At 36.0% G+C, this 16,402-nt stretch overlaps 1 protein-coding gene across 5 annotated transcripts in view; it reads left to right on the plus strand.

Moving 5' to 3' along the window:
• The window catches only part of Cop1 (COP1 E3 ubiquitin ligase), a 113,057-nt gene that overhangs the window by 79,087 nt on the left and 17,568 nt on the right, over positions 1-16,402 (plus strand). For all 5 annotated transcript variants that reach the window (XM_052200018.1, XM_052200021.1, XM_052200019.1 and 2 more), the window contains 6 exons: positions 68-176; positions 509-590; positions 4,786-4,902; positions 8,359-8,476; positions 11,429-11,553; positions 12,815-12,975. In XM_052200018.1, coding sequence (XP_052055978.1) covers positions 68-176; positions 509-590; positions 4,786-4,902; positions 8,359-8,476; positions 11,429-11,553; positions 12,815-12,975 — 712 coding nt within the window. The remainder of the gene's footprint in view (positions 1-67; positions 177-508; positions 591-4,785; positions 4,903-8,358; positions 8,477-11,428; positions 11,554-12,814; positions 12,976-16,402) is intronic.

Here is a 16,402-nt window from a genome sequence, read left to right on the forward strand (position 1 = left end):
TTGGAATTCATTTTGCCCCAATGTTACTCATTTACATCTTAAAGTTTTAGTGTTTTCTTTTGTTCAGCTGTATCAGTTGGAGTAGTTACCATAAGAACCTGCTAGCCAGCAGTGATTATGAAGGCACTGTTATACTGTGGGATGGATTCACAGGACAGAGGTCAAAGGTCTATCAGGTAAATAAGGATAATCACTATATATTTAAAAATCATATTTTTTTGTTTTCTTAATAGTTTAAGATATTTATATGCTTCATAATTAAAACGTTTCAACCACTATTTAGTATTTTTATACTTAAGATAACTGGTTGTACCAAGTGCATTTCTAAAGAATTTCTCATACATTTCTTTTAGAATGTATCTAATACATTTATACAAGCATTAAGTTTAGTAAATAGGAGGTTTTCCTCCAGTTTCTTTGCTTTTTATTTGATTGCAGTTTGTTTCACCACCTCATGTCAATAAATTGTCCCTCCCTATCCGCCCCCCCTTATTTCTTTCACATCAAGGAGCATGAAAAGCGATGTTGGAGTGTTGACTTTAATCTGATGGACCCTAAACTTCTGGCTTCAGGTTCTGACGATGCTAAAGGTACTATTCACTCCTCTTTTCCCATAGCAGACCCCACTCCTGTAAACTCTAGTGTAGCTGTGCGAGTTGTTTATTGAAACTCATGTGAGTTCTTTGTGAATCAAACAGGAATTTGAGCAAGAAATGTGTTTTTCCCTTTGAGTAAAGGAAAAATGAACGCACAGCATTTTCACAATAATGTTTTTTGTATCTGTGCCACACACTGCCAACTGAATTGCTGGCAACTTCCTAAAAATACTTAATTTCTTTTTGTGTGTTTTTGAGCATGTATGTGTCTGTGTGCCTCTATGCCTCTGGTGAGTACATATATGCATGTGTATCTAAAGAAGCCGGAAGACGGTGTCAGATCCCTCAGTTGAAGTTACACTAGCCTGGTACTGAGGTCAGAACTCTACTCCTCATAATTATACATAGTGTAAAGGTAACTACTGTTAATACTGTTTACTACTGAGTCATGTGTCCAACCCCTGCTGTCATCTTTTAATCAGAGTTTTTAGATATATCTTCTAGTAAACTTTATTCCCTCAAGCATTTAGTAATTTCTACACCCAAAATTATATTGAATATTTAATAAATTCTAAAGCTTCATAGTATTGTCATATTTCCAAGTTTGTGTGTGTGTGTGTGTGTGTGTGTGTGTGTGTGTGTGTGTGTGTGTTTGAAGTGACACAGGAACATGGTCTCTGAAGAGATAGCTTACTGGTTTATAATTGCTTCTTAGAATATTGAGTTGATTTTGATTTTTTTTTCATTTTATCCGTTTTAGTTTCAAAGGCTGCCATAAGAAAGTATACCACAAACTGACTTGCTTAAAACAACAGAAAATTTTCCTCATTAGACTGGAGACCACAGATCTAGAGTAAAGATATTGAATGGGCCATGTTCCTTCTGAAGGCTCTAGGAAGAACAATGTATTGCTGACTTTGTAGCCTAGTCGTTTACTTTGGGTTTCTTATAGCTATAGTGCTTCATTCTTGCTTTCTACTGTAGCCTTCCTCTCTGTATCTCTGTCTACTAGTCTACTTGTGTACACGGGGACATCATATGTCACTATGGCTTAATCTTGACTACAGTCCTAATTGTCATTTGTTTGTTTGTTTGTTTTTTGCATTTGGTTTTTTGAGTCAGGGTTTCTCTGTGTAGTCCTGGCTGGCCTCAAACTCAGAAATTCGCCTGCCTTTACCTCCCAGAGTGCTGGGATTACAGCTGTGCACCACCACTGCCCGGCTAATTGTCATATTTCTAAAGACAGCAAGCACCACTCACAAGTATATTAGGAGCTTATGTATCTTTTAGAGAAGGACAGTTGGCATACCTGTTCACTTAATAGTCATCATGAAAATATTTTGTAGTTCTTATTTTTCTAAGTTGTAACTATAGTCAAGTTGATGCTTGAGATTTTACTTTCAAAGTCTTTTATTTACTTTTATTTTATGTCTGTTGGTGTTTTGCCTGCATGAAAGTGTACTTTATGCATATAATACCCTCAGAGGTCCAAAGAAGGTGTAATATCCTCTGTAACTGGAGTTACAGGCTCTTATGAGCTGCTGCAGACTGGGTGCTGAGGATTGAACCTGGATCCTATGGAAGAGTGCCCAGGTACTCTTTACCTCTGAGCCATTTCGTCAGCCTTAAGTTGATCTTTACAATATTTTTAAGTTTAGTTATCTTTATGGTTTGGCAGCTACTGTTTTTTAATAATCTCACATAATGAAAATTTTACTCATGGTGTTTATTACTGTGACTCGCCTGAGTAATGTTACTAATTACATATAAAATTATATATAATAGCAATGTTAGTAATTATGATTGCACTTTAAAACCAGGTGTACTTTTAATTTGACTATCATTCCGTTAGTTCATGGTTAGTTCTATGCATCCTTCTATTTGATACTAGCTGTGATATATAACAGTTGTTTGTATAACACTTATTTATAAGAAATTTTCAAGACAACTAGTTTGATTGTGGAATTACAATAATTTTTCTGCATTTTTCTTGGTATGCTAGAGTATAACTCCACGTAAGTCCACTTTTAGTGTAATCTGCAAATGTGGTGCTTTAAGTGATCCATAAAGGCATATAATACACACACACATACATACATACGGTACCATTTGATGTTTTAAAATGTACATATAGTGTAATATTTAACTCAGGATGCCCTATCACATCTCCTCATACATTTATTATTTCATTGTTATAAAAATATTCAGAATCTCTTCTAGTCTTTGAAATAAACAATACAAAATTATTAGTTTTTTCACTATAACTTAATATCCACTGATAAATGCTTTCCATTTTCTTATTCTACCTGCCCAATGCTAACTATCATTTTATTCTCAACTTCCATAGGATTAACTTTTTGATTTTAATACACAGCACTTGGCTTCTTATGCCTAGCTTCTCTCATTTAAGAACGTCTGGGAATATATTTATGCACTCACATATATATCTTATAATTCCACTTATTCATCACTTGACCAACACATAGTGTATCTCTATATCTTGGCCATCATAAATAGTGTTGCAATAAATATACGAGTGCAGACATCTCCGTAAACATATTTTACCTGTTTTTTGGATATATGCCTTGTGATAGGATTACTGGTTCATGGAGGCCCCTTTCTCCACAGCCCAGCCAACATTAATCATTCTTATTGGAGTAAGATGATTACAAGTTATTGTTTCCATTGCTCTGATCAGCAATGTTAAGCCTTTTTCTATGTATCTCTTTTTTATTTGTATTTGTTCTCTTGAGAAATGTCTTTACATTAATTGCTTATTTTAAAAATTAATATTTTTTTCTTCTGTTGAATCAAACCCTGGTTCTCTACAAGAACAGCAGGCGCTGAGCAAGTTCTCTGCCCTATAATAAAGGAATTTTGTGAAGTTGCAGGTTATGAAATGAGTATACAGACATCAGTAGCATGGTTATATTGATAGCAAGTTGTCTGAAATAGGTAGCAATGAACTAATGGCATAATAACTATAAAAAGTTTACATGTGTTAACTGAGTGAATATTTGTCTTCTTATTAGAAAAGACATAAACCAAACCAAATTGTTCTGTTTAAAATTGCTACCCAGATGAGTGTTTCTAGCTTACTTATTTTGGTAACAAATAATTTTTACTCAGAGTTTTCAGGTATAAATTATGAAATCTGATTTCCTGGAAGTCCTCTTTGTTGAGACTCTTTGTAGTTACTCCTAGTGGGAGTTAACTTTGTCAGTAATCCTTAAATGCCCTAAAGTTTTCTGTGGTTTCAACCCCAAATATATGTTTGGGTCACTTGGGAAGTTTTAATTAAAAATGAAAGTATCATTATGTGTGTACGATCTGAGAACTGTTCTTGAATTAGACTTTGAAACATTTTAAAAATCAATGAAATCCCTTCATACTTGTAATACTTTTTATTTATTCTGTTCATCTCATCTGTGCCATAATTTTGTAAAGTTTAATCTGATATAGGTTTTGGGCAGGTAGCTACATGATGTGATACCATGCCATGTCCAGACTCAGCATTTCACAGCACTTCTTCCCATCCTTTGGCTCTTACATTTTTCACTCTTTTAAGATGATCCCTAAGATGTTCCTTACTGTGGTGTGGGTGTCCGGGGGATTAATATCCATGTTCCAGTTGGTGCTGAGCACTGATTCTTATTCTCAGTGTTTGACAAGTTATGCATCTCTCCATTGACTGATTTCCAACATAAAGAAGTTGCTTTAGTGACAGACTTGGGGAGCAGCCCAGATCTATCCACAATTGGAGTTTTGAAGTGTTTTAAGAGATGATTTTTTATCTTAACATATCTCAAACATGTGAAATGTATGTTTTTTATCAGAATGTGTGCTCTTAACATTTTCTATAGAATATTGAGATTAATAATACATGTATAATGGACCCACCCTCTAGTTCCAGAATGCTGTTTTGTACCTTTGTATTTTGAGTCATTGATATCTCTTTGTGAAATCACTGTTTATATCTGTTGATTTTTAACATTGAAAGTAAGCTCTCAGATTTCATAAGCTGTTCTGTCACAGCATCATTCAGCTTAATTTTTTTTTGTCCCAATGAAATGCTTCAGATTGACACAAAAAGACACTTGAGTAGCGCTTGTTACTTACAGAAACATTTGCTTAGTGTGTTGATTTTTTTTTTTTGTTTTTTTGTTTTTTTGAATCACCATTTCCTTAGTGAAGCTGTGGTCTACCAACTTAGACAACTCTGTGGCAAGCATTGAGGCAAAGGCTAATGTGTGCTGTGTGAAGTTCAGCCCCTCCTCCAGGTACCATCTGGCTTTTGGCTGTGCAGGTAAGAAATAAAAGTAAATTTATCTCCTTTTGATTTTTGTTTTAGCACACCTAAAAGTGCATTTGAAAAAGAATTGGCTACTTCTGTAATCCTAAGTGTTCTCTTAATTGTTAAGTTATGATGAACTCAGAGGTGCATCATTCTTACCTACTGCTATTGCTAATTGTGACATTCTGTGACCTGCCTTTAACACAGAGAGACGGGCTTGGGGATTTTTGTTGAGTAGTTGCTAAATGCTAATGTGCAGTTTTTTTTTTAAGAGACTAACAGAATAGCGTTTATTAAACAGCTGTACTGAAAGGATTGGGATTTTTTGTTTGTTTGTTTTTTCAAGACAAGGTTTCTCTGTATAGCCCTGGCTGTCCTGGAACTCACTCTGTAGACCAGGCTGTCCTCGAACTCAGAAATCCGCCTGCCTCTGTCTCCCAAGAGCTGGAATTAAAGGAGTGTGCCACCACTGCCTGGCTGATTGGGAATTTTTTAAGAAGCCTACTAATTTCTTTAACTTTTTTATTTCCTGTTATGCATAAAGCACCGAAGGGGAATAAACATGCCAATCGTTTATCACAGAGTATATGCTAGTGCGGTATATTTAAAGATAGATGTTCTAGTCATAACAATGAGTTACTTGAAGCATTTTTGCAATTCTGTTTTACACTTGTACACAGAGTGGTGGTTTTCATTGTGCAAGAGCCATGAGTTTCAGAATAAGTCACATTCTTGCCCCACATTTTTGTGTTTTTATTTTTTTATCACTTTAGTACTTACGTTAAGAGTAAATTCCTATAATTTAATATGATAGTTTTTTGACATTTTTTTCTTAATTTTTTTTTCTAAAAAGCTAATACCATGTATAAAGCATATGAACAATGTTTGAAAAGGACACGTGTTCAAGCCTTATCCTCTTAGTGCTCCTGTTCATGTCTCTCATGCCCTGCTGATTTACTCTCTCTTCACATTACTCTGACGTGTTGTCTTGAACAAGGTGGTTCTTTTTTTTTTTTTTAATTTTTTTTATTCGATATAATTTATTTACATTTCAAATGATTTCCTCTTTTCTAGCCCCCCCCCCCCACTCCCCGAAAGTCCCGTAAGCCCCCTTCTCTTCCCCTGTCCTCCCTCCCACCCCTTCCCAGTTCCCCGTTCTGGTTTTGCCGAATACTGTTTCACTGAGTCTTTCCAGAACCAGGGACCACTCCTCCTTTCTTCTTGTATCTCATTTGATGTATGGATTATGTTTTGGGTATTCCAGTTTTCTAGGTTAATAACCACTTATTAGTGAGTGCATACCATGATTCACCTTTTGAGTCTGGGTTACCTCACTTAGTATGATGTTCTCTAGCTCCATCCATTTGCCTAAGAATTTCATGAATTCATTGTTTCTAATGGCTGAATAGTACTCCATTGTGTAGATATACCACATTTTTTGCATCCACTCTTCTGTTGAGGGATACCTGGGTTCTTTCCAGCATCTGGCAATTATAAATAGGGCTGCTATGAACATAGTAGAGCATGTATCCTTATTACATGGTGGGGAATCCTCTGGGTATATGCCCAGGAGTGGTATAGCAGGATCTTCTGGAAGTGAGGTGCCCAGTTTTCGGAGGAACCGCCAGACTGCTTTCCAGAGTGGTTGTACCAATTTGCAACCCCACCAGCAGTGGAGGAGTGTTCCTCTTTCTCCACACCCTCTCCAACACCTGCTGTCTCCTGAATTTTTAATCTTAGCCATTCTGACTGGTGTAAGATGAAATCTTAGGGTTGTTTTGATTTGCATTTCCCTAATGACTAATGAAGTTGAGCATTTTTTAAGATGCTTCTCCGCCATCCGAAGTTCTTCAGGTGAGAATTCTTTGTTTAACTCTGTACCCCATTTTTTAATAGGGTTGTTCGGTTGAACAAGGTGGTTCTTACTTACCAGTCAATTCTCATGTTGATGTGTATTGTATACATGCTAGATATACATATCTTGAAATATTTTCCCTGGTATAAATTCTGATTTTTTTTAACCTAATCTTCTTTACTTTTCCATTTAAGCCTTAATGTTCATATTTTCCAGATCAGCAAAATTATTTTTATAAAAATAATTAACAGTAATTAGTTAGAATTACAAATATTTAATAGTTCTGGGAGCGTTATTATTGATTTTGTATGTTTCCCCATATAATTTCATTCAATATATTTCTTTTAATTTGTATTGTTTTCATAAGTGAAATTTTATAGTTTGTTTCCTGTAGGTCCTGGAATTTCTCTGGTTAGTTTCTTTTTTCTATATGTAATTTTAAGCAAAATAATAGTTCCATTCTCTATTGTGCTACTTTTTTTTCTGATTCATGCTCCCTTTATTTTATTACCTACCACCATTCCTCATCCAGGCAACAACACACAAAATGGCAACCAACACAACCCAGTTGTACAACGATCTTACAGTACATTTAAGGCTTTTAAATGGGGGGGGGGGGGGGGATGGAGAACTAAAATAGTACAGTCAACCCCACACCAAATCCCGCAACCAGTACAAGTAGTGTAGTGATTTTCTTTTCTGATACTGTGCAACTTTTTAAAAATATGGATAGAAACTGTTGCTGTTTGCCTTTCCAATAGACATTTATTTTCATAGTAAATTTAGTAGCTTTTTATAGTTTTTGAGTTTACACCAGCAAAAAAAAAGATGTTAGTTGTGCTTCTTTTGCAGTCATTTATTGCATTTCCTAGCTCAGTACAAAACCAGAGGCAGAGCTGTGTGTACTAGTTTTTATGTTCCATGTCCATTTCATTTAGTTGATTTGGCTTTTCTTGGTCTGTTACTAGAACATTTTCATAAACTAGCCTATTGAAATCAGATAATTTAATTTATTGCTTTTTGCTTCAATACACATTTAATACTTTATCTAGTACCTTTCAGAATCATTTCACTATGTCTAGGTTTATTCTGTTGATGTCTTGATGCATATTCATGTTGTCAGTCAAAATTGTGTTTGTCTTTCTTGAATAACCCTGATTTGAACAGTAGGTAGACACTCTACCAACTGAGGGTGCCACTAGGCTCCTATTCCTGATAAGTATCCTGGATTATAGGCAGTCACCTGGAACTGAGCCTCTGCAGAGCCTGTGTAAAATAATCTGTTAAACTAATTGGTGAAGAGACCCATCATGACTATGGAAAACTATTCCTGAGGAGTTTTTTCTTACTCTTGTCTTTCTATTGTTGTCTTTTGTATTTTATAGTCTGCTTGCTTCTGTTGGGCTAAAACAAGATACTATGATCTCTCTCCTGGATTTCTTATCTCATCTGAGGGTAGTTTTCCTAAACAATGCTTCAAAATAATGTTTCGATGTCACGATGATCTCCCTCACTCAGCCAGCCCCTTGCTCTGATGAAAACAGCATATCTAGTTAAATTGTTTTGTCTCCCTTTTCTTCATTTGCTACATTTATCTCTTAATTTTATTTTAGATCACTGTGTCCACTACTATGATCTTCGTAACACTAAACAGCCTATAATGGTATTCAAGGGACACCGGAAAGCAGTGTCTTATGCCAAGTTTGTGAGTGGTGAAGAAATTGTTTCTGCGTGAGTATTCTCCTTGGAGGGTGAGCTTGATTCAGAGGTCTCTTCATTGATGTTGTAGGTTTATGCAAAGAAGAACCTTAAGAGTACTTTCTCAAATAACAACAGATTGGCATGTCTTCCATTAAAATACATGTATCTTCTCTGCTTTGTTCATTTTTATATTAGTTGTGAATATTACTTTTTGTTAGGCCCTCTTATGCTTGTAATTTAATAACATTTGAACTTCAAATCTGATTTCTGTTACTACTTCTGAAGAGGTAACCCATGTTTGGTGCAATAGAAGAAAAATAATTCATTGAATTAAAGTAAACCACCTTCAATGTAGTAGTAGAATGATTATTGGTTTTAAATGACTAATTGATTTTTATAATAACTAAATAAGTTTTTCAGTAAAACCTAATTTAAAGAGAACTTTTTGAGTGTGTGTGCTTATACTCCGCAAATGTCCCTTATAAAACCTTTAAGTTGCTTTTTTTTTTTTAAGTAATAAAATGTCAGTGATATAAACTAACTTGTCAAACTACAGAACTTTTCTACAATATGGGTTCCATATTTTGGTTATCCATCTCATAATCTAGTAAAACTATGTGTAATTTCTTTCTATAGCCTTTCTTATTTTTTTTAAACTTGGTTCCTTATCTCTCTTAGAAGAGTGTTTATACCAGTGCCTTGTTGATCTAAATAAGAATTGGATGATTTGGCAAGACAAAAAATGACAAAAAATATTCATGACTGAGCTTTCCAAGGGAATTATATGGGTAATTAATTAATGAGCTTAAATTAAGCTAAAGTGTATTCTCTCTTTAGAATAACAATAATAGGCAATAAATAACCTAAATTGAGGAACATTGTAAGTGGAAATAAAAGAACATTCATTGCAACACTGGGATGAAATAGATTAAAACACATTTCTCTTAAGTTTTTCTTAAAGTTTTATTTATTTAGTTTATGTATATGAGTATACTTCCTTCATGCATGCCAGAAAAGGGCATCCGATCCCATTACAGATGGTTGTGAGCCACCAGGTGGTTGCTGGGAATTGAACTCAGGACCTCTGGAAGATCAGCCAGTGCTCTTCACCTCTGATGGTCCAACCCCAAAAGCACCTCAAAATGCTCAAATCAATTCATTTGGATCTTGGAAGTACTAGTTGCAACCTTCTGAACCTCAGTTTTCTCATTTCCAAAATGGGGCTAATAATAGCAATCTTTAATATAATAAAGTAGGTACAACTTGTATCTTAGTGTCCTGTTCAATGACAGTGTAATTAAAAAGATGCATAGTCCCTTAACAAAAGTATAAGAAAGCAAATCACTGTAGGAAAGCAGTTTGCAAAATAGTAACAGTCCTAAAATTGCCTTTGCCTATTAGAATTACCAGTGAGTTTTATGCAAAAGTTGTTTCAGGTAAGCAACTAGATTTATATATTCTTTTAGCAAAATAAACTGCATCATGTAGTTTTCAACAATACCTCTCAACTGTAGAGGATAGCATGAAAATAACTTATGCCTACTGTACCAGTAACTCACCAGTTCAAAGATAAATCACAATGAGAATAATGAGGGTCTCCCTGAAATGAAACACATCTCTCAGGGCAAAGTCTCCTTATTTATTGATGGTGGTACAGAGGTATTGGTTGTTACAGACCATATGTCTGTCTCGGGATATCCAGGATTCCTTGGTCCAGGAAGGCACGGGTCCAGTTGAAATGACAGAACAAACCACATACACACACAGAGAGAGGCGGCTTGAATCTGAATGTATTTTCGGGTATCTCCCAAAGTCCAGTCAAGTTAACATCTTGAATTAAGCATCATATACATCTGTAAAAGGTTATCTAGGCTTTCTCGGGCAATACAGGGTGTTTACCCAAAGTCCAGGGCCCATGCGGCTAAACTGCTTCTTCATCTTGTCCTTGATGTCATGCCGGCCCGGGAGCTGAAGAAGGATGGTTCTTGTGCCTAGCCTCCTGGCGAAAATGGCGGCATTGTAGAGCTTGGGAAGCGGCCTGGCTCGTGCTGTCTTTCAAGAGCATTTCTGCCTAGTCTGTCGGTTGTATTCTTCTCTGTGCCATGCCTGGGGCCATTGTAGGCCACCCTAGGACCCAGCGATTAGCTGGATCCTCTCCAGCCTCTAGCTCTTAGCTTGATGAATTAACTCATTCCTCCTCTGAGTCTCTAAGTAGAGAGAATATATTGCCCCCCCTCCTCTAAGTAGAGAGAACATATTGCCCCTTCTCTCTCTCTCTCTCTCTCTCTCTCTCTCTCTCTCTCTCCCTCCCTCCCTCCCTCCCTCCCTCCCTCCCTCCCTCCCTCTCTCTCTCTCTCTCTCTCTCTCTCTCTCTCTCTCTCTCTGACCAATACTCATCTGTATGGCAGGGACCTCATAAGATTTTTTAGATGTAAATACCCTTAGTCTGGGCTATTGTTTGGAATACACCTGCCCTGAAAAGGCAGTGACTGGAATTTCTGGAATGCCTTTTCTACCATAATAACATAAGTGGTTGGAGCAAAGCAAAGCAGAATTTTTTGGCTATAAGATGAATTCTTATATGTCTATATTTGATTGGTTAAGCCATGTCTCAGCTTTAAGGAAATAGAGTTTAAGAAATTGCAAAGTGAGATATATCTGCTTCTAAATATACGGGGAGGTCCATTATTCCCAGGAAACATTTTTTCTTTCGCCTCTGTCTGTAAAATATCATTTTTACAGATTTCACTGGGCCACCGCAGCAATTGGTGCCATTAATGCTTACTTTCTGTATACCCAGGTATTATTGAAAGCATGTTAAATGAGTTTGGTGTTTACAGTGTTGGGTTGATTTAATGATATAAAATAGATCATCATAGCTCATATTTCACTGTTAAAATTTAACCACAAAATGCTTTTTTAATTACTAGTGGTGATAGTTTCATACCATCTAAAATTCACTCCTCTTTGTGTTTATCTCAGCTCAACAGATAGCCAACTAAAACTGTGGAATGTGGGGAAACCATACTGTCTACGTTCCTTCAAGGGTCATATTAATGAAAAAAACTTCGTAGGCCTTGCTTCCAATGGGGATTATATAGCTTGTGGTAAGTGAACTTTATTTTAAACAAACTTTGCAGAGCCTTGTCATGGCAGTTTTCAGTGCAGTCTGTGCATTGGGAAAGAAGGCAGCATCGCAGCCTTGATGCCTAGGACTGCATCTTTCCTTTGCCAGACGTGCTGGGCAGCATTCTTTTTCTGCATGACCTCGTATTCGTAGTGTTGCCAAAGATGTTTCACTGCTCTCATCATTCTAAATATGCCACAATTTCTGCAGGTATTTATAAACTATAGAAACTATTAATTTCTGCTAGTAGTATTTCAAGAAGACATCTTTTCGGAAGCATGACACTCATTTTACCCTATCTAATATCCATTTAATTTAGTGGTCTATTTGGCTTGCATGAATCTAATTCATGAGTTTTTATTATATAGAATTTGTGCAAATTTAAATCAGGAGTGGAAAAATTCAGTTTGCTATTGGTCAAATGTTCTGATAGAGTAAATGAACTTTTGTCTACACTTTCAAATGATATTGCCCTTATTCTATACATTGTATTTTCTCCTAATATATGATCTTAAATACCACCAAAGTAGATACGCATCACAAATCCTCAGAGGCTCCTGAAATGTGTCAGTTTAACTTCTCATCTGATAGGGTAATGTTCTGTGTGGAATGGAGAGTCAGTTTGGGCTATTCAAATTGGCCTTTTAAGAACTACAACCATCATTTTCCTCTCTTCAGAGTAATATTTTCAAATGTAGTTTATGATTCTTGTTTCAGTAGCAACTTTCTAATGCACAGAGCTCTGCTATGAATGATTTTTTTATATATATAATTTTTTTTCAGTTTTAGACTTATCAACACTTTAACATTTAACAGTGCTTATTTCTTTAGACTAGTAAACAATAGTTTTTGTACCCTTTCTCCTGTAGTTCCCAATTAATTGGTCTTGTGATCTTGTCTTTCTATATTCTAAATTTGAATATAAAAGATAATTGGTCTCTTTAGTAAAACTTAGATTAATAATTATTGTCTAAATATCGTGTGTGGGAACTGGGGCTAGAAATGAAGTTCACTGTAACTAAAGGTCTTAGCTTCAGCTCCAGCACAGAGTGGAAGCTGATAGGATGGGATTCTAGCTGGCCATAATGGCCATACACCTATGATCCCAGCATCTGAAAGACAGAGGGAAACAATTGTGAGTTTAAGAACAATCTGTGCTACATAGCAAGACTCTCAAATAAATATTTATGTATTCTAATTCTTGGTTTTTCCGTTCTAAAACAGTTACTTTTTCTTTTTAGGAAGTGAGAACAACTCCCTCTACCTATACTATAAAGGACTTTCTAAGACTTTGCTAACTTTTAAGTTTGATACAGTTAAGAGTGTATTAGACAAAGACCGGAAAGAAGATGACACGAATGAATTTGTCAGTGCTGTCTGTTGGCGGGCACTATCAGATGGGGTAAGTTTTCATATATACATTTTAAGCGTAGCATTTTATATAATGTTTATGAGTACATGTAATAGATTGTTTTATTGTTTTTGTTTTAGATTTTAATGTATAGCTGGGTAAATGGGCAGTGTTTTTTACTGTTAGTATAACATAAGTATACAGTGTCTATAAATTTGACAGTAGTAATATAGCCCTTAACAGTCACTACAATACACTTACGCAAAGTAGCTTTCAGTCCTGGAGGTTCTCTAAGTGTCATTGCCAGGTATAAATATACCATGCTATACATCTTCTGTGCCATATTTTAGCATAGCATTTTATGTCTGTATTTATATAACCAAATACGTAATTCCAAGAATAACATTAGCCTCCTTAGTACTTAGTATTAATACAGTAACATATACTATAGATTGTAGTTTAGGAGCAACATATTTTATACATATCCTGGGACAGAGTTGGGCTGGACCATGGGGCTTTATTACGTAAGTATATGATGTGATGTTTCCACAACAACAGAATTAATGAACAGGTCATTTCTTAGCATGGCCACACTTGGCCTTGAGACATGACAGAATTTCCAGAAAAGGAGCGAGCTGTACTCCGAGTAACTTCTTATGGGCAGAGAAATTGGAGTCTAGTGTTCTTAAGCTACACTGTATGTGGGACTTTAAGTGGAGAAAGGTGATCTAGGGTAAAACAGTGGAAAGTAAACTGTCACACTGAAAATCAACTTTAGAGCCTATGAATCCCTGAAATTGACTGAGGGATCCTGGACTGCTGGTGCCCACGAAACACAGACTTCAATTATCTCTAAAAGAAAATTAACATACTTACTTTTCTCATTTCTTTTTCTTTATAAAATGCAGTAAGCAGGCCACAGTAGCAGCTAAAAAGGCATAGGAAAATATTAGACAAAACTAGAAATTCAGCATAGCAACACACAACAGAAACAGAATGATAGTAGCTCTGGATTACAGTTAACTCACCCGTCTTATAGTAACCATGCTTATAAAATGAAAGACAGGATTAAACATTTCATTTGGGAATTGGAAACAAGTTTTAAAATGAAAACACACAATGAATTCTGTGGATGAATTAAATGGAAGATGAGAAAGAGGAGGAGCCACTGCCAGTGGCTAGCTAAGTTAAGAGCAAGTATATAAAGGAAAGCACAGAGGCTTTGTTTCAGTTGGTTCAAGGATGAGGACCTACCTGAGTTAGATTCCTAGTAACTACATAAGAAAGGCTAAGCACACTGGCCCACACTGATAATGCTATGGAGGCAGACATAGGGGGATCCCTGGAGTATTCTGTCCAGTGAGACTCAGAAGAATCAGGTGGAATGTGACTGAGGAATCACTGGTGTCAACCTTCATCCTCTTTTCACTCCCTAAAAGGACAGTGCTGCATATATGATGGGCAAATGAAGAATTGGAGTAAAGGATCCAGAATATCATTTACTATATTCAAGAAGAGTCTTTAAAATGTGAAAGGACAAATAATTTTTTATGAACAAAAGTTAGAAGGGACCATTTTTCAGAGCTGCATTAAGTTGATAAAAGACATCAAGGTAGTGATTAGTTGAGCCTTGAAACTTAAGGGAATGGAGATGTGGAGTGCACAGCACCTGCAGATGTAACACCATAGGACCTGCCTTAGGTTGTCTTCTCACAGCACTGTTTCATTGACATACATACATTAAGACTAATATAAAACTCTGCTTCCTAGTTTCAGATTAATCCCTGCCTGTGAGGGTTTAAATCCTTGGTCTACTGAATTTAAAGATTTGTTATTCCCTATGTTATTTTCTTCTATATGGCTTGATAATTTTTTGCTAGATAAAAACCAGTTGTCTTCTGACCCTTGATAATTTTTTTTTTTTTTTGGATTTGGTTTTTTTGAGACAGGGTTTCTCTGTGTAGCCCTGGCTGTCCTGGAACTTACTCTGTAGACCAGGCTGGCCTTGAACTCAGAAATCCACCTGCCTCTGCCTCCCAGAGTGCTGGGATTACAGACGTGCGCCACCACCGCCCGGCTCTGACTCTTGTTAATTTTGTCTTTACTATTTAAGAGGATAGAATGAATGAATGAGTGACTCAGTAAAATGTAAAGGATTCCACTCTCATTAAACTATGTATCTTCCTTTAACTGTTTATTAATTCATTGAGAATTTTACACAACCTTGTATTAATGAAGTATTATTTATATTTATGAGAGAAAATGTGATGTTTTTAAGATAGATATACTGTGTCTGTAAATCAAAATGATTAAGTTTAAGCCAGTTAACAAACCCATCATCAAAGGTTTGAGTTTGAGGTTGAATGGGGACACTCAGACATCTGGATAGCAGATTGATTACAAGAGTTATTAATGCCAAAGCATACAGATAGTACAGCAGGGCTCTGAGAAGAGTTCAGAATCACATGTCCAAGTAGTGGTTCCCTTATAGGTTTAGAGCACAGGCAGGGCTCTGTGCCTCATGATTGATTAATAGCTCACATACTCTTGGACTCCTGGACAGCAGGAGAATATGTGATCTTGAGAATAGAGAAAGGAGAGCTCCATTTTACTGATGTGTGTGCCATAAGGGATATACAACGGTAGAATCTGATAGCTTGGTGTTCGTTGATCTCAGCTGTGACAAAGGAGAGAGAGAGATAAATGTAGATGGGTATGACCTAAGTTCTGATTAGAGTGATACATCCTAATATCTTTTGAGTTATGTATGTATATATTACTAAACAGTCATTATGGTATGCAAATAGACCTAAAATGTATATACCTCTTGTCTAATAGAAACTTTGTACTCTCTCTCCAACATTTTTCCTTTGCTTTTTATTCCTAGCCTCTGGTAACCATTATTTTACCTTCTACTTTTTGTTGACCTTTTTATATCATATACACAAAAACATGTCATTTTTGTTCTTCTGTGTGTGACTTATTTCATTTGCCCAAGTGCACTCCAGTTTCATTGTAAATAGATAGCATCTTGCCATTTTGTACCAGGTAGAGGTAGATGTAGGTGTGTGTGTGTGTACGCGTGCGTGCGCGCGCGTGTACACGCATGCCTGTGTCTACGCCTGTGTGCATACACACAAACATACAATTTGAATGTCTGTGTCTGCCTGTCTGATGCCTTCTTTATTCATTCATTTGTTGGTGGATATATAGGTTATTCTGTACCTTGATTCTTATAATTTGCAATGCAGCCCACATGGAAGTACAATTGCCTTGGAATGCTAATTTCTGGATTTTTAAACTCGTAGTATTCCTTAGGATTCCTAAATCATATAATTGTTAGACATTTAGGTTTTTAAGGAATATCTTCATATTGCTTTTCACAATGCCTATACAAGTTACATTCCCACCAATATCATGAACAGGATTTATCTTTTTGATGCCATAAATTCTAACAGATATATAATACTATCTCATT

This window comes from Apodemus sylvaticus, chromosome 12, assembly GCF_947179515.1.
Source record: "Apodemus sylvaticus chromosome 12, mApoSyl1.1, whole genome shotgun sequence".
Classification (NCBI taxonomy): Eukaryota; Metazoa; Chordata; class Mammalia; order Rodentia; family Muridae; genus Apodemus; species Apodemus sylvaticus.